The following is a 27,814-nucleotide window of genomic DNA, read 5'->3' on the forward strand; positions in this document are numbered from 1 at the left end:
TACCCACAGTGAAAGCACCCAGGGACCCCGGGCGAATCAAAAAGAACACAAGCTCCTGTTCGGCCCTGCCAGAGAGCGTGCATAAAACGGCATCCATAAAACTTTATGAAGACCATAAATTTCAGCGCAATTAATAACAACACACTCAGCAACGTTACCGGAGCATCTGGTGTGGAAAACCGCATTATGGGACATCAATATGTGATGCGCTTTTTGCGGCAGGAGTGATCTTGTCCTAACATTGAGACTCTTGGTGATTGACAATAAAGCTTGGGGTATTTCTGCATTATACTTCTTCTCAGCAGGCTGATGAAACAAGATGAAATGGAAAAAGTGAAAGGGAAGAAGTAGCGGAGGTGGAGAGAAAACGAAGGGGATGGAGACAGACAGGACGCTGGGAGATGAAAGAAGATGATGGGGCGGAGGGTTAGCACGTAGAAAAGAGTTAAAGAGTGGGCGATGCGACCAGGGCGGAGATTGAGAGAGAATGGAGAAGAAAGCCAAACAGGAACAAAAGTACTCACACATGAAAGACCGTCCGCTGATCGCCGATTACTGCTCCGTCTCCTACAGTAAGAGTATCATAGCCACGTTCCAGCTCAAAGTCTTCAAAAGTCAGCTTGATCACCTGCACACAGACAGCACCTTGTTTAACCAAAGAGAAGAGCAGTGAACCTGTCCACTTTAACCTTTTTTAAAGTTTAATATATGTGTGCGTGTGTGCAGTATGGGACTTCTTTTCAATGGAAGTCAGTGGTATATTTGTTCTGCTATTTTTATATCTGTGGGGTAAAACATGAGCAAGCACAACTAATAAAAAAATCAAGGAAGGTTTATGGCATAAAATCATAAATCATTTTGGTAAAATGTCATACGTGTGCCACTAGTAAATTGCAAAATACTTAAAAAGTTTGCAATGGCTAAAAAGGACAAAAACTTTCTTGGCGGTTGCAGGCAAAAACATAATTTGTGCGGGAAAATGAATAGCCAAAAGGGTACAATTCTCTATCCTCTCCGAAATGAGACAAAAGAGAGTGCATTTCTTATGCAAAATGAGAGATGTAAAATATAAGCAATTAAACATGAAGGCTTGTTTTACTTTCGTACGCTTATACCTGATAAACAGAAAACAGGAACAGTGTGAAATATAAGAATAAAATAAATAAAACATTCTGTCTAGTCTACCATTTCAAATTGGCTGCCACATTTCCACCAAATTCTTAATGTTTTTGGAGTGCTTGGAGACCAACTCCTAATGAAAAAGCTTATATAAATGCAAATTGCATTCTGTCTTATGGTAAACGCACTTCACAACAAAAAGTACAAGGGTGGGGTGGTAGCACTCTAGGTCACCACCGGTAAACAGAAATTTGTTGTCTTTTACCACGTCTGGTTCTTTCTTTTCTTAACAGAGGGTACGCAGCCCACCTTGGGCGAGTCTCGCCATATCCTGTTGCATTACGGTGCAATCATGATTGACAGCTCTGTGGATTGATAGATTATGATGCAAAGGACTCGCCCTATTGAGTCGATACAGGGCAGAGAACGAAACATGAATGTTGTTTTATACTCAATGATTTTTTTCATAAAAGCACTACACACCAACAACTGTGAAAACATACCGTGGCCCTATTTTGACACAAACCACACTTTACAGATTTGAATGATATTGATCTCACCCCTTGCAATTCATGAACCTAGGTTTGGAGAACCTGACTTGATTTGACTTGATTTGTAGTCTATTCATCAAATTTATTTATAATTTTTTTTTAAAGGTCACGTTCTTTCTGATCCCATTTTTTAAACCCTAGTTAGTGTGTAATGTTACTATAATAGCATAAATAATACCTGTAAAATGATAAAGCTCAAAGTTCACTGCCAGGCGATATATTTTCTTTAACAGAATTCGCCTTTCAAAGCCTACAGGGAACGGGCGGTTTAGACTAAAGCCCTCTACTTCTTGCTTTAATGACGTCACTAGAACAGTTTTTGACTAAGCTCCGCCCACAGGAATACGTCAGTCACCAGCTAAGCTAATGGCAAGCTAAGCTGCTATTAAATCACAACACACTAAACAAACTACACAATCAGAACTCCTTACGTATTTCGGAAGGAGGGACTTCATAGAACAAGGAAGACATCAGTTCGTTTTGAAGACAGTGAAAACTGCGGTATAGAGACAGAGCGCAGTTATGCAAATTTGAAAACCACGCCTACCGGGGGGAAAGCAATCCAACCGTCTCCATTGACTTTGTATTGGGAGAAGCCGCCTCCTTGTCATTTCTGGCTTATAACAAAAAACTGAATAATGCCTAAAAGCTGCTTTGTGACAATATGTACAGCTAACAAGTCAAAAAACCCAGAAATAAGTTTTTATAAGCTGTCGAGCCGTAAAACCCAGTGGATGCAGTTTTACTAATAGGAGTACTATGAAAAGTTGCCTGTATCCATTTTTGTGTCTTTAAATGCTCGTTTTTTGGGGTCGACAGCTTATAAAAACTTATTTACAGATTAAACTTAAAAACAGAATAATACCTAAAAGCTGCTGTGTGACAAGGTGTACATCTAACACGCCAAAAAAAAAAAACAAATACGTTTTTATAAGCTGTCGACTTCAGGGGAGGAGCGTTTGGGCACGGAGGTGGAGGCAGGCAACTTTTCGTGGTGCTCCTATTGGTGGGGCTGCGTCCAATAGGGGGAAACGTAGTCGGCGATCCACTTTGTTCTCCTTGAAGGCTGGGTTTTACGGCTCGACAGCTTATGGGGGCTTGTTTCTGTGTTCTTTGGCTTGTTGGCTGTGCATGTTGTCGCGGAGCGGCTTTTGGGCATTGTTCAGTTTTTTGTTGTAGGCCGGGAATGACAAGGAGGCGGCCTTTTGCAATACAAAGTCAATGGAGACTGTTGGATTGCTCCCCCCCCCCCCCGGTGGGCGTGGTTTTCAGGTTGTGACGCGCTGCGCTCTGTCTCTATACAGATAAGTAAATTGTGTGAAAAATACAGCATTTTTTTACACGTGAAACATGAACACATGTAATATTGCGCACTGTAAACACAATCAAAGCTTCAAAACCACGGAAAGAACGGGACCTTTAAGAAAAGACCTAAATAGTTGTTTAAAAACATACATTAATTTCTTAGGAATCCAACACAAGATAATTGAACTAGCGGATTGCGATAACTACTAGAAAAAAACACACTTGACAAAAGACATCTTGAACAAAGACAAACAGCTGTAAGTGATAATGCTCAAACACAAAACCAAGCAGCAAGTGGGACTTGTTGAAGTATCTGTTGTTTTTTGTCAAAATGGAAGTCCCCGAAGAAGTGAAGTAGCTGATAATACCAGTCCTCTGTATCCAGAAAGCACAAACAAAAGAGGGGCTGATAATTAAAATCGAGAAACACAACTAGAGCAATCAGCCTTGTCTTCTCATGAACAAATCATTTTCTATTACAATGCCTTCAGGGGATCCCTCCATCTAAGACTGAAACCCAGTGTCTAGACTCTGAGCTAATGTTTGTCTGTGAGCAAGGGATTCAATCCCACATGCTGCCTTCCCTGCAGAGCGCCATCCTTTCGTCTCTTTCTATAGCTACAAACTCAACCATTTTCCAACACCCATCATTAGGCACCAAGGATGACATAATTGGAATAAATCTGTGGAGGACATGAGCATCTTTAAATGTAGCTCGGGGGAATGTGGCACTGAGGCATTACATTTTGGGTTCATGGGCTGCCTGAACTTTCACAAGTTTGTTTTGTTTAGTTGTATTTTTTGTGTCTTTACTTGTTTTTGGTTTTGTTTGACTGGATGTGTCATATTGTTTACCAAATGTCAAAACTGTTTTTTTTTGACATGTAATAACAGTTTATTTTTTGCACTTAAATATATAACTCATATTGCTTGTCTTTTCAGTAATATTTTGTGGACTTTTCATGGCTTTCTTTTTTGACAAGATGATATGCTTACAGGAAATACAGGGCAGACAGAGGGGAAGAGAACCGGCCACTTAGTGAGAATCAAACTTGGGTCATTGGAGGGGCAGTTGCGTCATGTGGGAGCACTGTCCACGAAGCTATTATCATCCATTTGAACTAAATGTCACTTCTGTATGCATGTTATTTCTGTAGTGACCAAATAGAAAAGCAAAACATATTGTTTCAGTTTTATTGTTTCAAGAATTCTGTTCTGTTTTCAACTTTCAGGTTAGCCCCTCCTGCCCATGAAATTTTGATAACAACTTTGCACACAACTGACTAGCTAGCTGACCTAGCTGACTAGATCCACTGCAAAACAGCTGAGAACACATAGTCCCGCCCTAAACTCCATGCTATTGGTTGAGATAGAAGTTGAATGTTTTGAAAGTGGATTAAACTATAAACTTTATAGGAAGAAAGTGTTTTACACAAAAACATCAAATTACAATTTTCAACATGCATCAACAAATGCTATGACGTCAAATTACACAGGCACACAGGGAGAGTCTTTGGTTTGGGCACCAAACCAGCTGCAGTGTAATAAAAAGCCGATTGTCAGGTACATTTCATACAACCCTGGCCACAAAGTCAGAGCTAACCTCATGCCTTAGGCGCGCTCCATCCCATTTCATTTACCCTCAATCTTTCCATTCTTCTCCCTCCCAAATGAATCAGGTTGATGAAGAAAGAGATTGTAAAACCATTTGTGACCCTGCCTGTAAAAACCCAGCTTAAGTCATTGAATGAGATTTAGGACCAAATTTACTAAAAGCTTGCGCCAGCGCAAACCATAATTTTGGCGATAAATAGCGACTGTACTAAAGACATGGATAATTAGCGCTGGAAAGGCTGACCTTATTGCATATGCATTTCTAAGAGTTTCCCTTTCAGATGCAAAATTTATGGGAGGACAGTATTTAACTCTTTTTCCATCATTGACAAGTTATCTCGTCAATTAACTCTTCCCCCGCCAGCATTTTTAAAAAAAGCTGCCAGCCAGCGCCAGCATTTTTGATAATTTTCACAAAAATTTTGATGCCTTCCAGAAAATGTTCCTCTTTAAATATATAAAAATACAATATATCAAATGAAAGAACAGACCCTCAGCTTAAAAAAAAAACGTTTCATCCTATCATCATTTGTTTTCTTTTTATTACCTCTCAAATATGGGTACGTTTCTTCAAAAATACCAAATTGAGATAATTGCATTTTTGTGAAGGACTTTTGATAGAGATCAGATGCAGAGTGATCCTTAAAATATACACGTATAGAGTTCTTTTACGTAAGACGTTATTTTCGGGTTGTATAAGTTGCGGAAGTGTGCCACCTGGTGGAAAATAGCGGTATTGTGTAAAGCCGGAACTTCTCGTCATTGGCAGGGAAGAGTTTTCTCTTAATTGACGAGATAACTCGTCAATGGCGTGGAAAGAGTTAAGAGAAAACATTTGCATAAAAAACCTGTTCCTGATTAATTTTTATGTTAAAGGTGACATAGGATGATTGAACGGGGTATTTATCCTTGTTCTGTGATGTGACATGTAGATAATTGTTTTTTTGTTTGGGTCTGTAATGCCTTAGAAGCTTCCTAAAAACCTCTCTCAGATACCTCTATTAGGGTGGGGGATTTTAAACAAGTGGTTTTGCACCTATTTGGCTCCCCCTACTGGCTTAACTTGTAATCTCATTACTGATTGGCTGACTTTGCTGCCACTCAAAAAATGTAGCCAATTATTTAAAGTGGAGGGGCAGTGAGATGCCTGTGATGTCATAAGCATCAGTTTTTCAGATTGGGCCGTTTTCTGGGCTGACATTTCTAAAAGAGGAATTTCTATGAGACTGAGATGTTTAACATGTCTAGCACTTTTTGTATGTTCGTGAATGCGGGTAGACTACCATTATTCAGCAAAGACAAGGTAAAAATGGTTTTTCATTCTCTGTCCCCTTTAATCTGAATTTACCCAATTCATGAAAAAACTGAAGCCAAAACGTTATTTACTAATTTTAAACTCTGTGTATGTTTTGATAATTGTTCTAAATCTGATCTCCAACAAAATTCCCATACTTAAGAGTTTATAAGAAGAGAAATAAATAGAGATAGAATGAAACGTTTTTTTCCCTTTTTGTTTGTTTGTTTATTGTTTGTTTGAAAGCTGAGCGTCTGTTCTTTCATTTGATATATTTGTATGTTTATATATTTTTAAAAGAACATTTTCCTGGAAGGAATTTTGTGAAACTTTTGTGAAAATCACAAAAAAATGCTGGCGGGCAACTTTTCAAAAAAGTTTTTACTAATGTTTGCACGTGTGGTATTACTGGTATTTGTGCCATTATTTAAAGCAGAAAAAAGCATGTCTTAAATCATTTTGCGCTTGAAATGGCTCTAATTGTAGCTGATAGAAGAGGCATCAGAGAGCGCGTAGTACAAGGCAAATTATTTTTTAACGTAACAGTTTATTTGGAATGCCAGAGGAACATATTATTCAAAAATATTGCCAAGCCATTTTTTTTTTTGCTGTAGGAGATAAAAGAGGAGTCACTAGGAGAAGTCACAGAAAACCAGATGTTTCCAAACTTATTGTAAACTTTCACTTTCAGTGTCCTATGGCTTTGTTGGCTGTGATGTCCGTGGTGCTGAACTCAAGCACATCACATGTTAGTAGATCACGCACAACTCATCATCTCTGCTTATTTCCGACCCTGAACTAATTTGCGATGCTCTTGGTCTTTTTGGAAATCAACTGTTGCCCCTGTGTTATTTAATTTGCGCCTTTTTAGTAAATAACCCAAATATATTACCCCTCCCATCTGTGCTTTTTTTGTAATTGCGCTCTAATTTAGTGTTTTATACATAAAGATCATTCTTGAAAATATAACCTTAAAATATTTAATACTGACTAAGTCAGGCCATGTCGAAGATTGAAATCATAGTGAAATGAATAATTGAAATTGAAATTTAGTGCTTGTTATCTCAGAATTTGATTTTGAGACTTTAGTCTGACTTTCACAGACAGGGTCAAATTTATTTGATAGCTAGATAAAAGAAATCTGGCAAGCAATAAGGAAAATGGCCTTGAACTAGAATCCAAAGTCACGCCATGGTATGCCACAGTCTTGTCAGTCCCATGGTATCCGGTTAACACTTATTTTTCTATGTCTCTCTTTTATTTCCCTTATATACCCTATTTTCCCTTTTTATTTGGACACTCAATACTCTGTTCCAAACAGGGCATCATTTGCATAATCTTGATCTGAATGGTGTTTCAAACCTTAGTCATCCTATGATGTCTCCTTAAACACATCATTTTACCCAAACGTAAGGTAGCATCCAATATGTTTAAAATGGAGAAGGCAATCTCATAATGCACTGCATCAAATTCAGTGAAAAAAAAAAAACAAGATGGAGGATGAGTTGAGAGAAATGTTGGTAATAATCAGTCATAATAACCAAAGTTCAGTATAATTAAATTGGATTATTTTAAGTGCTATGCATTGTTATGCATACTGAAGTATTACTCAAACTACACTGAAAAAAATGATTCATTGAATCTAACTACTTTCTTTAAGGTAAGTGGTTGCAATCAATCTATTTAAGCTACGTTTAAAAAAAAAGTTTTATATTTTATTTTACTTTACTAATATTTTTCTTTAAATGCAGCTTAAATAAATTGATTGCAACCACTTACCTTAAAAAAATTGATTAAATTCAATGAATCATTTTTTTCAGTGTAGTTTTGCAACTTATCTCAAACTACAGTACTCAAACCAATTGTAAGTTGAGCCAAGTGTTATTTGCATGGTGGGTACAGATTTAGAGCATGCAGATCATTCCAGATCAAACATTTTAGAGGTTTATAAGAAAGATAGGATGCGATTTTAGAAAGCAACTGCCTATGAGTGCAGGATATAATAGACATGTTTCATTATTTATGAGTCTAAACATTCTGGATATTATCTTTCAATATCTCCCTGCATGCTACAGATCACAGGCAGATGCATTTTCGGGTATTGCGAGCATGAAGCTAGTGTTAGGCAGCATAATCTTCACTCTTATTAACACTTTGTGTTTCGTGAATTTTGGTGGTATTCACCTTGGATGGGTCAGATGCTGTGATGATCCAAGTGCAGTTAGCATTGTTGTCGTACTGTACTGGAAAGTTGGGAGAGGTGATGACACCATTAGGGCCACGGAGTTGCCCACCACACATCGGGGCTGAAAGAGAAGCATACAAATCATTTGCAAATAATAACCATAACTAAAATTCATTATGCAATCACAGTATCATCACCAGGGCTCCTAAAAGTATAAAATAAACAAATGGTATTGTTTTGTAATGAAATGCGATTTAATACCGCACCATCCCAGGCTCAGAACTGTAAGCCTTAAAATCAACAAAACTATCATTACTCCTTATGTACCCCAAAGCCTGTGTTTGTTGAATCATACACCATATCCATACCAATACCAAAGATTGCGCTTGGCTTGTTAGCCTACAGACCAATGAAATGCACACAAAATCTTAAACGGACACGACTGCAGTCAATATTTTATACATGATTATTGTTAAGGTTACCAGGTTGTTGGTTTTGATTGGCCCACCGAGTGAGCTAGATGTTCAAGGACTTTAGCGATAACTTGTTGGGGGCTTGACTTTTCTGTGACTTTTCTTCGAGTTAAAGTCTTGAGTGACACTCTTGGCCTCCAGGAGGACTTTAAATACCTCCCCGAATGAAAGCGCTCTATGTCTAATGAGAAGGGAGGGAACAGTCGGTGTGTTTGCAGTAAATGAACGTTTCTGCAGGTCTGGGACCAGCTGCAGCTCTTAATGAGCTATGTCTGAGGTGAGCTCCTTAGGGCCAACCGCTCCACAGAAACACACACACACACGCTCTTGCAAAGTTTTCTTAAACACTTTAAGGTAGACTGACATTAAAAAAGTAAAATCTTTGAAAAGTTAATTAACATCAGGACCAAATGACCCTGTTTTTCACCTTCAACATAATATGAGCTATCTGGGGTTTCTGTTGTAAAGGTCTGGATTGGGTAATCACAGTCATTGAAACATTTTGTTAATGTTAACATGTAATGGGAAACAGCTTATTACTTCTTAGTATCATTGCTGCATAGAAAAAAAGGCTAATAAAATATTTTTGATCAGATCAATATCTGGTACATTGGTATACTAAACATTAGTTGCGATATAATAATGTCTTAAAATGATTTATTGCAATATCCACAAATGGAGAATACATTTTCTGCCATCTTATCTGATCCTGACAGATCACATTGTATGACATGCATCTAACAGGTCATAGGATCATCAAACTATCTTTGATCACAAGACTGTAACAACATCCGTCTTTGAATCTATCTTACTGTAATGTACGACGAAGGACCACCATATAGGAGCTACGATCACAGAAATCATCATCTATTTCCAATGTTTCACAATGTCTAGAACAGTCAAAAATTGTCTGGTGTGAACCGGCTCAAGGAAACGATCAATAAATTATAATACTGTTATATCTTCTATTAACATGTTAAGATACTAAGCTGCACAAGCAATTACGAATCGTATTCAACTGTTGTTGTGAAGCGTCCTTGAGCCTGGAAAAGCGGCTATACAAATTAAAACCTATTATTATTATTATTATATCTCTTATCGAGGACTCAACTGAGAAACAAACCAGATGCAGTTTGGTTGTTTGGGTCAGTGCTGCAATAATACAATCACTCCTATACTCTGGAGGAGTTTTCCCACCACTAAATTTAACCTCATTTAGGCTGAATTGGATCAGAGAGAGCCTGAGGTTTTAACTCCCTCCACTTCTCAAGGCACCTTTCAGAGCCAGAGACGTAAAGATGCCCTATGGTAGATCAAAATGAGAGAATAAAACATTGAAAATGGCAGGGGATCGTTCCATAAGAGTTACTTTAGACCGCTGAACCTAAATGACCATCATTAAAGAGCTTTTATAAATGCTGACTACAATTTTCCACAAACACATATCTCATCTCCCACGATTTGTGGTGCACTTCAGGTTGGCTTGGTGTTTTAAGGTTCTAAGCCTCTTGTTTCATACAGAATATCAAATATAAAGAGACCTGGATGTAGTTTATAGCTTTCTTTTGTAAAACAGAACTTCAGACAGAGCGAGAGAGAGAGAGAGAGAGAGAGAGAGAGAGAGAACCTCAAGGACAAACAGTTATTGTGCTTCTTATCCTTACATTTGTGTAATAAACATCAGTGATTTATGAACGCAATTCTTTGGCAATTACTAATGTTATTCCTATGATTCCAATTGTCCTGTAGCGAGCAATTAAAATAGACCGTTTCTGAAAAATGACCTGGCATTTAAAGTGTTGAATCAATAAAACAAGACAAATAATCATTCTCTACATTAGTGGTGGAAAGGTGCAAGTGATGATGAAAAGGATCCTGGGGAACAATAGCCAAATATCAACCCTTTCACATGAGTAATGGTGCTGATAAGGGAACATGGGCCGTCTGGCGAGTCCGACAGTTTCCCAATTCCAGGCCCATTTTCCCTCTTTCCACGAGCCCACAGAGATGTGCCGAAAACTGATCGCTAAATAATCAAAAAAGCAACGGCAACTGGTGCAATCTATCAAAAAGCTGGCCAACTAACTTTCCTCCCAAGATTGTCAAGCCTGAGGGGTCCGCTGTGGCAGAGGCCATTGGTAGTGCTGAAAAGGGGATATGTAACTCTAATGAAAGGCTAATAGACCACAGCTGGCCGAGCAGCATAGGAGAAATTAATCGATGTGAAGGAGAAGACAGCAGGAATAACCAACTCTGTATGTGTCTGGGTGCATTTGAAAGAACTGGTATATGGTAGACCCATGACATCAGATAACTTATCCTGTAGGACACCATAAATAATCTGAATTAAACGTCTTTGCACATTCATTACAAAAGTGAAAGTGAAGCTATCAAAAGCAAAACAACACTAAGTAAATGCTGAGTTATGTCAAGTAATGGTTGGACAAAATATGAACTAACTGCTGGGTGTATGATGGGTGTATGGTGAATTTATACCACCAGTTGGGTTTCTCCATATTTGACCCAACCATGAAATTAAACAACACAGGATTTTTGGCAGTATGGTGTGTAGCATCTTTCTAGAGACGAGACAGATGCAGCAAGAATGGTCCTGGGGACTGTCCTATCCTATTAAAGTCAGAAATTAAGTAAAGCTCAATAAAGTAATTAATCGGAGCCTGCCGAAGCTAAATAAGCTGATTACTGGCTAAGCGATACCATCTCTTCCTCCTTTAGGAAATCAGCTGTGGGGATCTGTTATCATTCTCCTCTTTTCCGCTCTCTCATCCCTTCATTTTTTTCCGATTGTGAAGACATTAATCGGAGCCCTTTGACTGGAAAGATTTTGTGTTTTTGAGGATAAATGGATCAGGTGCAAAGGTCATAGGTTTGATCTCAGAGAACACACATACTGATAAAAATGCATGGGCTGAAGTCACTTTGGATAAAAGCGTCTGCCAAATGCATAAATGTAATGTAATTAATTTGGAAAGTAAAGCATATTGATGGTAGTACTGTTGGCATGCAATATTGTTTCAAAGCACCATACCTCTACAGATGGGTCGGTCATCACTCCAGCCCACGTAACTGTCTGTAACTCGCAGACAGGTGATGCTTTTGGAGCCCTGAAGCTCATAGCCTTCGTCACAAGAAAAGTGAACGGTAGCACCTCGCCTGTAAGAGAAGACTGAAGATTAGACCTAGCAGGAAAATCAATACATAGTTCATTTATGTGAGAACACGGGTCCAGTGAGGGCAACAGCGAGAATATGGGTTCAATTTCTAGGAAATGTATGAACCGATTAAAATGTATACATTGAACACAGTGATGTTCGGATTAAAGCACCTTTCAAAAGCTCAAACAAAATAGTATTTCAACATTGTTCAAAAGTCTGAGACCATGGTTTTTTGATTTGTTTTTTCTTCATATGTACTACTTATACACTGTCAGAATTTTTCTTTCGAAATATGTACCCCTGGGGCTGTATCCTTTCAAAAAGTACAGCTCTGCACCTTATTAAAGCAGCTTTGCAACTATTAGTACCCCCGAGGGACATATTTGTATCAAAGAGAGATTATTAGTATCTCAAAGGTATATACTGGTACCAAATGTATACATATTTGTACCTAAAGCGCGATTTATAGTCGTGCGTAAGGTCTACGCAGTAGCTATGCCATAGGGTATCTGTAGTCTGTGCATAGCTCTGTGTAGCCTTGTAAAATTTTTAACAACGTCATAGGTATTTCCGTTTGCGACAGTGAAAGCATAGACGGGCCAAATTGAGGAGTGATTTGACTCAAACTGCAGCAAAAGTTGTTGTTTATTTACTATTCTCAAATCATACACAACAAGTTGCTGTTTCTTCTTCGTTTGTGGGTTAATTAGCAAAGTTGCTTCTTCATTGACGGTCGTGCTGCTACTGTGGTTACACGCGTCGATACTGCCTACCAGCAGTCGGCACGTATGTTTGCACGTCGATGCGGGCAACGATGCAAAAGTATAAATGAAAACTGACGCGGAACCTACGCCGTATGACCTACGCACGCCTTTAATGATAAATATTAGGCCTTTTTAAAGTAGGGCACTGCCCCAGTGACAACTAGGGTACATAATTTGACCTTTTTTTTTTTCTAACAGTGTATTTGCAATGGGAAAATTTGAATGTGCAGGATCTGGTGGATTGTACACAAAGTAAATTTTGGATTGGGGAAAATACCAACGCTATCTGACGAGAATCTGTACATATTTTATTCGTACAGAGTTTGCTAATTCGTATTAATTCATTATTAAGACCACATTCGTAAGTTTTTGTATGATTTGCCTTCACCCCTGTGACGTTGGGGTTAGGTGCGGGGTTAGGGGTTTGGTTTCGTTGTTGTTCTTGTTTTCCATGAGAATCATATGTTTTGCACGATTAACTTCGTATGAATTCATACAAATTAGCCAACGCGTAAAATATGTACGAATCTCGTGAGATCAGGCTGAAAATACAGACAAACTCAACCTATGAGTTAAATTAAAATAACATCCCCCCCCCCCCCCTAGGAAGATGTAAACATTTCGCGCCCCCCAACTGTCCGCCGCGACTGTAAATAATATAATTTGTCTATAAAATTACACATCTGCAAAACATTGAAACCTCATTAACATTGAGAAAACACAAAAAGAAAACACAAAAAAAGAAATATCGATCAACTTACAACAAAGAATAATTTTATTAACATTGTTTTTTAGTCTGTAACAGAAAAGACTTAAAATGCATCCATTTGCCTGAAATAAAAAAATCAATCCTTATTTAAAGTATTATATTTTTTGACCATTTGATACTGAAAAATTAAATTAAATATAATCAATAAATAATAATAAAAAACTCAAGTGGCTTATCAGCGTGATTGGGGTGTAATGCCTTTAAGTGACGGTGCAAAAAAAAATCACTTCCTGAAAAAGTATTTTCCCCGGGGTCTCGCACGCCCCCCCTGGTGTCGCTTTGAGCCCCCCTGGGGGTCCCGCCCCACTATTTGAGAAGCACTGGGTTAAACCAACCTATAATAGGTTCATTTAAACTAAGTGGCTGAGTTTGTCCATTTTTATCAAACTGTGCATTGAAAACAAACTCTTTTTTGGAGCGTATATATGATTTTCTTTTTAGGTTCCCTTTTGCTTTTCTCCCCACCACTTTATTTACAGTACTGTGCAAACAGAAAATTCAGGAAATATGTACACCAAATTAAAAACAATTTTTTTTAGAACTAAATGTCTTCTTCCGGCATCAGGCAGTATTTAGTGTGACCTCTCTTGGCACGAAACACATCTTGAGCTTTTTTGAGGAGACTGAAGTCCTGGAGTCATTTGATTAGAAATAAAAATCAGGATTTAATTTTAGGTTTAAGAGATCCTGCAGCTGCTTGCTATTGCTCAAGTGCAAGGGGAGTTTACCCTAAAAACTTGACACTTCAGCTTATATTTTATACTGCTTTTAATACTACATACACATTTTCTGTATTTTCTGGTTGTATTCTAATAAAGCGACTGAGAAATAATTATATATGATCACTATACAATTGCAAAAACAACAAATCCAATGGTATCATGGTGGCCTAAGACTTTTGCACAGTACTGTATTTTTATTTTTTGCAAAGTGATGCTCTTCTTACAGCTGTTCTCACTCTCTCAGGTTTGTTCATGGCTAAATCACATACAACATCAGCATAAATACCCCCACATTCCAGCCTGGAGCAGAGGATACTGTTTGATCAGGGTAATGGACAGGCCTTGAGAAACTGATGTTTGATTCCAGGCACTATGCATTGTAATTTCCATCTCCTGGTGGCTGATAAAGGGGCGGTCTGCTATAACCAGAGCTAAGAACATTTTGGTAAAAAGTTTCGATTGTCTTTCACTTCCCCGCTGCGATTGCCCTGAGAGCTAGTAAGCGTAAAACGGATTGTCCTCATTTGTCCGTGTTAGGATCCTCTTGGGCGCTGCCATTCACCCTGCAGGGGGATGCTGACAGCCCAACCTGAACAACAGTCCTCTGTTTTAGCACTGTGGCTGGAAATGACACTGCTGTAGCTCTGCTTCTTCTCTATTAAATAGGTCTGTTTCATCGTAAATGACGCTTCTCTTTTTGTACTATAAATGATGGTTTCAATGGGTTTATTAGTCCTACTATGCAGTGCATCACATTAGCTAAAATACTACTCCTATTAGCCCACAATTTTTTAAGTTCTCAATATTAGTTTGTTTTCTTTTAGTTTTATAATATTATCTACGTGACTAAAAGGATACCCAAACAAAATACTGTTTTATGCTTTTTTTATTTGTTCCCTTATCGCCACTAAACTGGAATTGGGTTTAATTGGATTGATTTTGTTTATGATTTCCTCTCAGTCTCCAACATCCTCTTGAGAATTATCCCTTGACTAACAAAAATTTGCGAAATCTTTTCCAGGATGTTAGAAAAACAAAACCACAAATATCATCAAGTTTTAGCAAATGGATTTTATGAATAATTGATGTTGTGGTCTCACTTTAAAAACATTTCACTGTGATGGTATTTAAGTATAATGTATAGGCAGCCGAATGTTATCGCAGAAATAACCCCCAACAATGTGATCAGGACCCGTCGTGAAGTGGATTTAAGATAAGGAACATTAAATATAGATTTGAAATATTTTATTTGCTCATTTTTAATGAATGCAGAGCTTCTGCGAGGAGAACCTGTTACTGAGACAAGATGTTCAAATGTCATGAACACACTATTTGGTTTAATTATTTGTAAAAATAATGTCATATAAAGTTCTGTGCTAAAGTCTTAGGCCACCATGATGCCATTAGATTTGCTGTTTTTGCAATTGTATAGTGATCATATATAATTATTTCTCAGTCTCTTTATTATAATACAACCAGAAAATACAGGAAATGTGAATGAAGTATTAAAAACAGTATAAAAGTATAAGCTGAAGTGTCAAGTTTTTAGGGTAAACTCCCCGTTCCACTTGAGCAATAGCAGGCAACTGAAGGATCTCTTCAACCTATAAGTGAAACTAAATCCTAATTTCAAATTCTATTCAAATGACTTCAGGACTTCAGTCTCCTCAAAAAAGCTCAAGATGCCAAGAGAGGTCACACTAAATACTGACTGATGCTTGAAGAAGACATTTATTTCTGAAAATTGTTTTGTTTTTAATTTTGTGTACTTATTTCCTATTTTTTTTGTATCTTTAAAAAAAGTGAAAAATAAATATGGATGGACATTAAAACAACAAAGCTGGTGGTGGTGGTCTAATGCAGAGTTCACGCCAGACGTGGCGCGAATGGCTAATTGAGCGTTGGCGCGGGACATGCGCAACAGGCTTGTGCACAATTCAGAATTTCAGAATTGGCCTCCATTTAATTCATGAATTGGAATTTGAATTGAATTGACTCCGCCCTAAAGGAAGTTGAATTTGAATTGGAATGACAGGAAGTGGAATTAAATTCATGGCAATTCAAAGAAATTCCACAGTCACACAACAGAAAGAATCTCACATACATTCAGTGTTAGAAAAATTACTTTGGAAAATTGTTTGGCAACCATTTTAAATACTTGGTAAAATTAAAGCATTCTGGGAAATGAAGTCATGTTACATCGTGTTCCATAAAATTACAATTGCAAAAAATCAAACTTAATTATTTGTTATGTGACTAGAGTTTTAAAAATTAATTGCTGGGGGAAAACATTTCCTGTAAATGTAATCTGTACAAACGAAAATATATTTATAGAATATGTAATGCAATCATATCTGACATGTACTGAAAGCTTAATTTTTAACATTTCACTTACTGTATAATATGTATAAGAATTTCTTTGAATTTCTATTGAATTGCAATTCTGCTTCCGTTAATTCAAATTCGAATTGTAATTCTAGATCCTGTTTTTGACATAAATTCAAATTCAATTCAAATTCAAGAATTGAATTGAAATTTAGGAGTCATTCTCAATTCAATTCTGAATTCTGCACAAGCCTGATGCGCAAGTTGAAAAATCGGAACTTCGGCAGATTTCCAACCCGCATGAACCAATCAGGATCTTGCTGTAGTAGTGACTTGATTACAGGAAGCGAGCGGAGTCGCAGAAACCCCTCCCATGATGCAAATTTCCATGTGAATGTCTTGAATGACTAGAATTTCACGTGCGGCTTTCACGCGCGAATCAAGTGAGTAAACTCAAATGTTCAATATAGCGCATTTTTGCTGCCTCTACCGCGGTTGGTGTGAGTCCACTATAAAACTTTTGCACAATACTGTATGTTATGAAATATATATTTTATTTATTTTTGTGTAATATTAAACTATACCTGTCAAAATGATTTGCAGCATTCGGGTTACCGTGTGTTATTGGTTTTAAGCAGCTGTCATTTGGGAATTACAAACCAGCAAATGTTGCGACTGGCCAATCAGAATCAACCATTCCGATGAGCCTTGTTATAAATAATGTTATTTTTCATATTGACACACTTACAGAAGCAAGCTCTTAATCCTTCAATATGCAATGGCAAACATCTTGATATCCATATCTGGTTACACAATCGTCTTGCTATACACTCCAAGTAAAGGTGCAACACGTTGCCAAAGAGGGAACATTTTTGGCTGTATGGTTCCATAAAGACCTGTAGTATTAGAAGAACCTTTCTGATCTTCTTCAAAGGTCCTTTGATTAAAAATGGTTGGCATAAAAAACCTGTTGTAGCACCTTTATATTCAAAAGTGTATTGTATAAGACATAACTTTCCAATCATTTCTTCCTCTCTTTTCCCTCTCGCTAACCTTTGGGAGCCCACAGCCCATGTTTATGCTGATCAAATATCCTCCACGAGCTGTGAGAATTAAAAGGCCAATGAGAAATTAAACAGGTGCCCACCTCCTGCAACTCTTGCTATTCATCATCCTGGCATTACAACTACCCTAAATTAACTGCACTTTTCTCTCCCCTCTCCTCTGTGTCCTCTCAGTGGACTCTGTTAATAAGTAATCCATAAACTCATTTCTCACCTGAAATCTGAGCCTTTTCTTTTGCCCCTCTCCGGGATTCCTGGGTCTGGACACATGTTGTGTCCTTGCGCTACACCCATCTGTGATACTGCAAAAGAAGTGAGGATTAGGCATGTCAATGTATTCATAGGGACAAAATCTTGTCCATTGTGCTGACCACAGTAACTGAGCAAGACTTTAAATGCATTAAACCAGGGACATTCCTGATTCTAGTCTTGGAGGGCCAATTTCTTACAGGATTTAGATCCAACACTGTAATTTGAGAGTTATCATGAAGGCTTTGAATAGGTTATTTAGGTGTGGAAGAACTAAACTTAGAGATAGTGGAGTCAAATATTCCTGCATTAGATCAATCATGAAGAGTGGGCAGTGTAACAAAATCAAATATCATAGTCATGCTATATACAGTACTGCTACTAGCCATCAAGCCAAATATTGAATTCATACAAAGAAATTAGAACATTTAAGTATACAAGTTGAGTCATAATAAATAAAATGAAATGACACAGGGAATAAGTATTGAACACACAGATATAAAGGAGATATAGAGTGTGTGTGTTCAATACTTATTCCCTGTGTCATTTCACTTTATGTATTATGACTCAACCTGATACTTAAATGTTCTAATTTCTTTGTATGAATTCAATATTTATATATATATATATTTGTTGCTGGAAATCCATCTTATTTTTTGCATATTACATTACCAGTTAGCAATATCTAATCAATATTCAAATGTTTTACCTTTGATATAATTAAAAATTAGAAGATATCCGCACATAAATTGAATTCTACAACACTGCTCAGCAACTATATAAAAAAACTATAAAGTATAGTATTCTCCTCATTCAAGTATGCTATTATATTTTAAGACATCATTACACGAGCATTACATTTAGCATAAAACAACAAGCTGAAGTCATCCAGCCCCGCAGGAAGTGGAAATGACACCCAGGGTCAAGCAGGTCGGCCACCGCTTCAGTTTCTGCAATAGGTAACTGGAACGATTGGAGAGGATAGCGGTGGGAAACCTGAAGTGACATGTGTTGATTGGCCAAGACGTGTCTGGGTGCCGACCTTCATGCATACTGATGCGGTACAAAAGGCCAAGCTTGTCAGCGCTGCCTTGGAGACGCTGGCCACCATGGTGATGGTACCGAGATCCCTGATGACACCGTCAATGGGCACATGCTCACATAGACAGGCTGACATTTTCTCACAATGATGCAGAGGTAATAGAAATGTAAATAAAGGCTGCCTCACGGCATAACAGAAGAAAGCAGGCAGGAGAAGAGTCTCAGCACACGGTGCAATTACCCTCGATAAGTCTTTCCTTTCTTTGTTTGCCAACAATGAAACGGTAACTTATTTCGACTCTCCTCTGGCCTTAGGGAGAAAAATAGCTCCATTTGTCTCCAATTCACGCAGCGTAGAATAGAGATAATGTTAGTGGTCAAGGTTTTGCTTTATGCTAGGCATCAGTACGCGGAAGTAATGCGCCGCTTCTTTCATCCATTCGTGTAAATGGATTTGCACTATGAAAATGAGATTTGTACTTTACAATGTTTAAACCTCAGAAATAATTCACTCTTTTAATGATCGAGTTCTTCGATGTCAACTATGAGTATTGAGCTTAAATGGACAGCGTACAATGTTCCTGGAATAACATTCCCATCAGTCATATCCCTCTGATAAATTTACAATAGCTTTGACATTTTTACACATTTTTACATTTACCAAATGTTGAGCTTTTTGGGCTCGATGTCAGAATTATAATTTATTTATTATTCACTAGCCTCAACATCCAAATATGTAAATTAATAATTCAATAGGATGAAGTACTTACACTCTAAAAAGTGTCCATTTAATAACCCATTTTTTAGTGTATCACTTAAAAATATTTGATTTTGTAATTTCTTTTAATCTCCAGCAAAAAAACAACTATATGTGCCCTGGTCTTAAAGGCGGGGTGCATGATTTTTGAAAAACACTTTGGAAAAGGCAGTCAGGCTGACAACCAAAATACACTCATAGCCAATCAGAAGTAAGGTGCGTGTCTACTAACTGACATTGTTGCCTGGTTTGCGTATGTGTGGGGTGGGTCTATCAAAGAAGGTCTATATTCTATTGGGGTAGGGGCGTTTTTGTTTAGGTGATTTCAAATGTCAACAATAGGTGTGTTCGACATCGGCTGCGGCTGGATGTAACCGATTAGCGAGATTAGCCACGTGCAGGCAGGAGGATTATATTGTTTTAAATGTCCGTGTATGAGCATGAGTGGAACTGAAGAGGCTTACAGCATCTGTTTTTACAAGAATAAAGTTCAGCATAAGCATATATTATTTAAATACCAATGTAGTGGGGTCTACGTTTTTATCCATTTTATTTTGATGAACATGACACAATATACATTGCGCCTACATGAAAAGAGCTTTAACTGTTATAAAAATACAGATTTGTAAGCATTCGTGGAACTGAGGGCGTGAAAATAAACACGAAACACACGTGATTGTTGTCATGCGGTGTGTCGGGAAACAGCTGTGTCGTCATTACAGCCAGTGTAGCTCCTCTTGGCGAACTGCGCTGGCTAACTCAGGCGTTTTTTAATTTATTAAATTATTAATTTTTCTTTTATGCCAAAAATCATTAGGATATTATGTGAAGATCATGTTCCATAAAGATATTTTGTTTATTTCCTACCGTACATACAGTACTGTCCAAAAGTCTTAAGCCACAATGCCACCATTAGATTTGTTGTTTTTGCAATTGTATAGTGATCATATATAATTATTTCTCAGTCTCTTTATTGGAATACAACCGGAAAATACAGAAAATGTGTATGTATTAATAAAAAACAGTATAAGCTGAAGTGTCAAGTATTTAGGCTAAACTCCCCTTTCACTTAATCAATAACGGGAAACTGCAGAATCTCCAAATGAAATTAAATCCTAATTTCTTATTCTAATAAAATGACTTCGGGACTTCGGGTCTCCTCAAAAAAACCTCAAGATGTGTTTAGTGCCAAGAGCGGTCACACTAAATACTGACTGAGGCCTAAAGAAGACATTTATTTAGTTTTTAAGTCTGTGTATATATTTCCTGTATTTTATCTTAATAAAAATAAAAATGAAAAAATAAATATGGATAGACATTAATTTGCTAAAACAACAAAGCTGGTGGCTTAAGACTTTAGCACAGTACTGTATCATAGTAATATGTGTGGCCAATGACTTCATTTTGACAACTTTAAAGGTGATTTTCTCAATATTTTGATTATTTTGCACCGTCAGATTAAATTTTTTTAAAGCTAAATCTCTGCCATATATTGTATATCCTTTATTCAACGTCCGTATGATATATCAATCTCAATTTTAACAAAAAATGACCTTTATGACAGGTTTTGTGGTCCAGGGTCACATACTGTATAGTGACAAATACAGTATACCACTACTGTAACATTTTATAACATAACCCAAGAACGTATCACCTCCTCTAGAATTACAATTGGTTAAAAGGAATGTAATTGCAATAACATCAAACAATAGCAATCCAGGGACACATCCCAACTACCAAAAAACAAAATCTATTGTTATTTACATGAATAGAAACTTACAAACTGATATCTTGCTATGGTTGTCTTTACTTGGCAGCATCTTTACCCCTCTGGACTTCAGTTCTGTCATCTTCTTCACTGCAAGTCAAAAGAATTTAAACGGGTTTACTGAAAAAGTACAATTATAAGCCAGATGCTCACTAGGCATTACACATCATGAACAACATTGTAATTACAAAAACAGTCTTTTAAAAAAGCTGTCATTCTTGTGCAAAAAGCCATTGTAGATGAACAAAGCCCAGCATGTTTGTTGAAAAAGCATCACGGTGCACATTCGCTCGCACAGTCAGTCAATATTCTTTTTGTTACATTTTTGTTGTCTTAAAGCTTCATAGCACATAATCACACCCATAGTGTTTAAAATGAAGATACAGATGCAACCTGTTATTCCAGCAAAAACTGAATTTTCAACTAACAATCTTATATTTAAAAAATTCAATACTGTGATGAAACTTTGCCACAGCTTTAAACCTAAAGCATATAATTGTGGTGCATGACACCAAATAAATTCAGAAAATAAAGCAAGTATCCAGAGCGTTTGAAACCATAACTTTGAGCCTAATATCTTTAAACACACCTGATCCTCCACAGTAAGGAGCAAGAGATCTGAGAAGGTTGTTATGAATATCTGCTCACTGGACATTTCTCAATCCACAGCATTTTACTCAGTGTTTGAAAGATAAAGAGAGGAGAGGTCGGTGGGAAATCTAATTAAGGGCTTAGCTCTCCGTTCTCCCTGATATCCGTAAAGTATTTATTTATCAAACCATTGCCCTGTAATCCCTTCCCATCGGTCTCATCTGCTTACGGAGGAGGTGAAAGTCCTGCGGATTCTGTCTTTGTTTCCTGCAGCAGAGCTGACTAATCCTGCTCCTCTTCTCATCTCCTCTGAGTGCTGACCTTTGAACTTGAGAGAGTGATGAAAGTGCATAGTCTGTAATTCTGATGATAAGTGTGTGTGTGTGTGTGTGTGTGTGTGTGTGTGTGTGTGTGTGTGTGTGTGTGTGTGTGTGTGTGTGTGTGTGTGTGTGTGTGTGTGCGCGCGCGTGTGTGTCAAGAGTTAAGGGTTAAAGAAATGCTTTTGTGGCAAAGAAAAGATCGGGTGGCAAAAGGTTGATTAATGCGGAAAATAATTGCTTATTATTTATTAAAGAATAAACCAAAGCTCCTTTTAACCTACTCTGTTGATAGCTACAAAGCCATAAGACTTAAACATTAGGTGGTATTGTGTTAAAATAATAGTTTAGAAATAAATTAAACATATGAAGCAAAATCATATTTTCTATCCCATCTCACACCAAGTCGTGTTGTAGTCATGAAAGTTTTGATAAATTTATTTGTGCTATTGACACGATTTTCGCTGTTTTTCGTGCCACTAGAGCACGAATGTCTTTTTCGTGTCACCCAGCATGAATTTCTATAAATAGTTTTTTGTGTCTGTGGCACGACTTTCTTTATCGTGTCTTTTATATTTTTTTCTCATTGTTTTTTCCTATTTTTAAATCAGTGTTGCTTAGGGTTAGATTTGGGTATTGGGTTAGGATGTACTTTTATGTATTGGTTTCTTCATGTTTTTCTTTCGCTTTTAAAACTATTCTCGCCTGGAGTTGGGGTTAGGATGTCGCAGAACAACCCATTCTCACCAAAAAGCGTACAAATGACACGCAGTGTGATTATCGTGCAATAGATACGCCAAATTCCGCTTTTGCATGCGTATGATACGCCAGTCCTTCCCATTCACTTATATGGCGAATCGTTTTGTGTCGTTTTATTTATTGGTTTCTCATTTGTTTTCTGATTTTTTTTTTTACCATTGTCACTTGGGTTTTGGGTTAGAACAACTTTTTGTAACATTAAATGACATCCTAACCCAAACCCCGATTCTAACCCCAACTCCAAGCGACCAATGATTTAAAAATAGACAAAACATGGAGAAACCTGTATATTAAATAACCTGCTTAAACAAATCTAACCCTAAACCCAAGCGAAAATGGTTTTAAAAACAAAACAAATAAGAAACCAATAAATAAAACAACACGAAACAATTTGCCATATAAGTGAAAGGGAAGGACTGGGCGTATCATATGCACGCAAAAGCGTAATTTGGCGTATCTATTGCACGATAATCACACTGCATGTAATTTGTTTGCATCTTGGCGAGAATGGGTAGCGCAGAAAGTGATTCTAACCCCAACCCCAAGTGACAATGGTGAAAAAAATAGGAAAAAACAATGAGAAAACAAAATATAAAATTACTCAATAAAGAAAGTCGTGCCACAGACATGAAAAACAGTTTATAGAAATTTGTGCTGGGTGACCCAAAAAAGACATTTGTGCTCTAGTGGCACGAAAAACAGCGGCAATCATGTTCAAATCGTAATCAAAAATTTTGTGATTATAACACACATTTACGTGAAATTGGGTTCCACATTTTACCCTCATGCCATCCCAAATGACTTTCATTTAGGTTAGACAAATAATTTTATATCAAAATAGTTTAATGCTATAGTTTATGGGGCTCAACATGGTGGAACTCCATAAAGCACATGCATCTATCACTATAGTAATCCAATCCACAGTGAGTTAATAAAAAGTTTAATAAATTTGTTAGAGAAGATGAGTATTTATATTATACTATACATTTTGTAGCGATCAATACATTGTATATCCTTACCAACACTCAGATAAGAGCTGTATGTTCAGATATGGCAGCACGTCTATAACTTATCTCATTGGTTCTTGCCTGTCTCGTGACAATACATGCATATTAAAACTAGCCATGAGACACGCAAATTTGATAGAATTGGTTACTAAACTTTTTTATAATTAGTAAGTTATAAGCAACCTTTTAATTATGTAATTATGAAAACCTTTGCAAATTGCCCTCACAAGGATACGTCAAAAATATGCTTTAATAAATACTTGCAAAATAACTTCACATTTTGGTCTTTTTCAATGGCCTTACTCAAACCAAATTTGTTGGTTCATCTTAAAGGAGACCTTTCACAAACATTTTTTTTAAGATCATAAATAATTTTGGGTGTCCCCAGACAGCCCAGTATCATAAAATTACGTACCTATAGTCACGTAAATTTGTGAGTCTTATGCGTGACACTGACACGGTTTTCCGCCTTTTTGCGTGAACATGTTGCGCATTTCTGTTTACATGTCACTGTCACGTATTTGTTACTGAACAGTTTTGTCCTATTTTCTTACCATTGGCGCTTCGGTTTACGGTTAGATTTACATAAAATGACATCCTTACCCAAACCCAACTCTAACCCTAATGCCAGGTGACAATGGTTTAAAAATCATAAAATATAAAAAATATATAATGAAAAAGGTATAAACCAATACTTAAAGGCGGAGTCCACGATGTTTGAAAAACGCGTTGGAAAAGGAGACGGGCCGACTACCAAAACACACTTATAGCCAATCAAATCAAATGCCGGGTTGCGTATGTGTGGGGCGGGTATCAACAGAAGGTCCAGATTCTATTGGGGTAGGGGCGTGTTTGTTTGGGTGATTTCAAATATCAACATTGGCTTTCAAACATCTTGGACTCCGCCTTTAAAGTGACTTACTAACGCAAACACCAAATCTAACCCTAAACCGAAGTGTCAATGGTTTGAAAATAGGACAAAACAGTTGAGTAACAAATACGTGACAGTGACACGTAAACAGAAATGTGTGACATGTTCACGCAAAAAGGCGGAAAACCATGTCAGTGTCACGCATAAGACGTGACTATAGGTACATAATTTCGTGATACAGGGTTGCCCCAGAGTACGTATGTAAAGTTTTAGCTCAAACTACCATAAAGATAATTTATTATAGCATGTTAAAATTGGCACTTTGAATGTTTAATAAAAATGTGCCATTTTTGGGTGTATCCTTTAAAATGTAAATGAGCTGATCTCTGCCCTAAATGGCAGTGCAGTGGTTAGATAGTGCAGATTAAGGGGGCGGTATTATCTCCTTCTGACATCACAAGGGGAGCCAAATTTCAATGACCTATTTTTCATATAAACTTAGGTTTATCTTTTTCAGACTTTCTAGGTAATAGAAGCACTGGGGACCTAATTATAGCACTTAAACATGGAAAAAGTCAGATTTTTATGATATGTTGTGTAAACATTTTATTGTATTGTAACTAATATTAAAGTTGAATTAACTCAAAATTTTAAAGCAACCAGATAAATTACTTTTTGTAAGTACTTTTTTCTTAACTTTTTTACAGTGTAGCATTAGGACGTCATTGTAATTTTATAGCAACAACATGTAATCAAAAATGTAATTTCAATAATGAAAAACACATAAACAAACATGTAAAGGGCAGAATGTCAGATGTTAATTTTCATGAGAAACCTACAGCGCTGTTGTTGGACACCCATGGCCGCGGGCCTCTGTTTATCTTGTCTTCTGCATTCACCAGCCTTTTCAATCTATTCCACTTTTGCTTTTACCATGTGTTTTTGACAACCGAGACCCCAGAGCTGTTTCTTTGTCTTGTTGCATGACTAACACAAGTAAGGGCACCAGTGATCTGTCTTCCCTCTCTTACCTTGGTACTGAGCACTGAAGCCTCTCAACTTGTGGTTTCCGTCGGATGTGAAGTGGAGCCTGAGCCAGTTCTTGCTACTGATGATGGGTGATGGCAGGTGAGGACCAGTGAACCTACAATGCAGAGCAGAATTCAGTCACAAGATGCTTTCAGTGAAAACATTTAGTTTAAAACAGAGGAGAAAAACAATACAAGCACATTTGACAACCCCATGGAGTGCTAGCGATTTAAAACTGAATATAAACCAACCCACATAAACAAACCAAATATACAAACCACACAGAAGAAATTTGCATGCGTAATTTTATACATGTGTACTAGATGTCTTACTCAACTTTAAACCCAATTTCCACATCCTAAACCCAGTCATTGTATTCAGATGAAATGGAAATGGAGCTTATGCTGAATTATTATTTGGGCTGCATGATATTTAAGACAAATGTGATATGTGATAACTTGCTAAATAATGCTATGGTAAGACAATGCTTTAAGTTTGGGAAATCAATATAAATTATAAAAGATCTGCATGAGCCTAAAACTTTGACTTTGCATAAGTATTATGTATTAGTATTAAAATGATTGCAAACCATTGCAATATGCATATTGTGATGTGCACATTTACGATATTTTACTGCAATTTCCATATATCTAGTTACTTATATGAATGCAAATATGGATATATAACAATGTCATATATGCTGTTGTTGTTTTATGTGTGGTTTGCCCAGCAACAGCTCAGCCTAAACTGTGCATTGATGTACTCTAGTAGTGCTTAGGTTTAGGATTGTCAGAATTAGTGTTAATTTGTGTTAAGATAATACAGGAACAGTAAGACGCTTCTGTACTGTACTGTGAAGTTAATCGCATAAGCCAAAAAGAAAACAGAAAGTTGTGTGACAAAGAAACATAAAAGCTCATCCCTGCCGTATTTACCAAATGTCAGATTTGGCTCAAAAAGTCCTACTAACACAAATAAAGACAGACAGAGTACAACATAAATAAACTTACATGAAAGGATTCTGTAATGCTACAGCAATTGTATTACTACTGTAATTTTTATTGTTATTATAATATATATATATATATATATATATATATATATATATATATATATATATATATATATATATATATATATATATATATATATATATATATATATATATATTATAATAACAATAAAAATTACAGTAGTAATACAATTGCTGTAGGATTCTGTAATGCTACAGCAATTGTATTACTACTGTAATTTTTATTGTTATTATAATATATATATATATTATAACTACTTTTTACTTTACACAAGCTATTTACATGACACAATATGCATATCTGTTGCTTGTGTCATAAATGCACAACTACTTACTGAAGTTGTGAGAGACATATCTTATTCCTGTGCTACTGTTTAATACATACTCATGTGCAGGTGTTTCAATTCATACTGTATGATGTGATTCTAATTGCTGTTTCAAGTCAAAGCTCACAAGCGATAACACGCAGTATGTCTGGATGAGATTACTGTACATGTCATATTTAAAGAGACTTTTCACTTTTTTTGAAAATATGCTCATTTCAGCTCTCTTAGAGTTAAACATTTAATTTTTATCGTTTTGGAATCCATTCAGCTGATCTCCGGGTCTGGCGCTAGCACTTTTAGCATAGCTTAGCATAATCCTCGAATCTGATTAGACCATTAGCATCGGGAAAAAATAACCAAAGAGATTCAATATTTTTCCTATTTGAAACTTGACTCTTCTGTAGTTACATCGTGTACTAAGACCGACAGAAAATTAAAAGTTGTTATTTTCTAGGCAGATATGGTTAGGGACTATACTCTCATTCTGGCGTAATAATCAAGTACTTTGCTGCTGTAACATGGCTGCTGCAGGCGTAGTGATATTACACATTAATAAACATTAATAAACAACATTATTCACCATAGAACAACATTGTGCACTTCATCAACAGCCACACCAATGAGACACTCCCGTTAAACATCTGTTTGAAGCATATACCTCCACTTTTTAACACATACAAGCAATTCAGGAGAACCAAACTTTTT

The 27,814-nt window shown here is 36.8% G+C and overlaps 1 protein-coding gene across 1 annotated transcript in view; it reads right to left on the reverse strand.

Annotated features, from left to right (window-relative positions):
* csmd2 (CUB and Sushi multiple domains 2) overlaps positions 1 to 27,814 on the reverse strand; it is a 317,300-nt gene that overhangs the window by 145,586 nt on the left and 143,900 nt on the right. The window contains exons 6-11 of the mRNA XM_055218930.2: positions 25,753 to 25,865; positions 21,189 to 21,266; positions 17,576 to 17,663; positions 11,591 to 11,715; positions 8,068 to 8,189; positions 525 to 628 (exon numbers count right to left, since the gene is read on the reverse strand). Coding sequence (XP_055074905.1) covers positions 525 to 628; positions 8,068 to 8,189; positions 11,591 to 11,715; positions 17,576 to 17,663; positions 21,189 to 21,266; positions 25,753 to 25,865 — 630 coding nt within the window. The remainder of the gene's footprint in view (positions 1 to 524; positions 629 to 8,067; positions 8,190 to 11,590; positions 11,716 to 17,575; positions 17,664 to 21,188; positions 21,267 to 25,752; positions 25,866 to 27,814) is intronic.

The sequence above is a fragment of the Misgurnus anguillicaudatus genome, chromosome 20 (genome assembly GCF_027580225.2).
Source record: "Misgurnus anguillicaudatus chromosome 20, ASM2758022v2, whole genome shotgun sequence".
Classification (NCBI taxonomy): domain Eukaryota; kingdom Metazoa; phylum Chordata; class Actinopteri; order Cypriniformes; family Cobitidae; genus Misgurnus; species Misgurnus anguillicaudatus.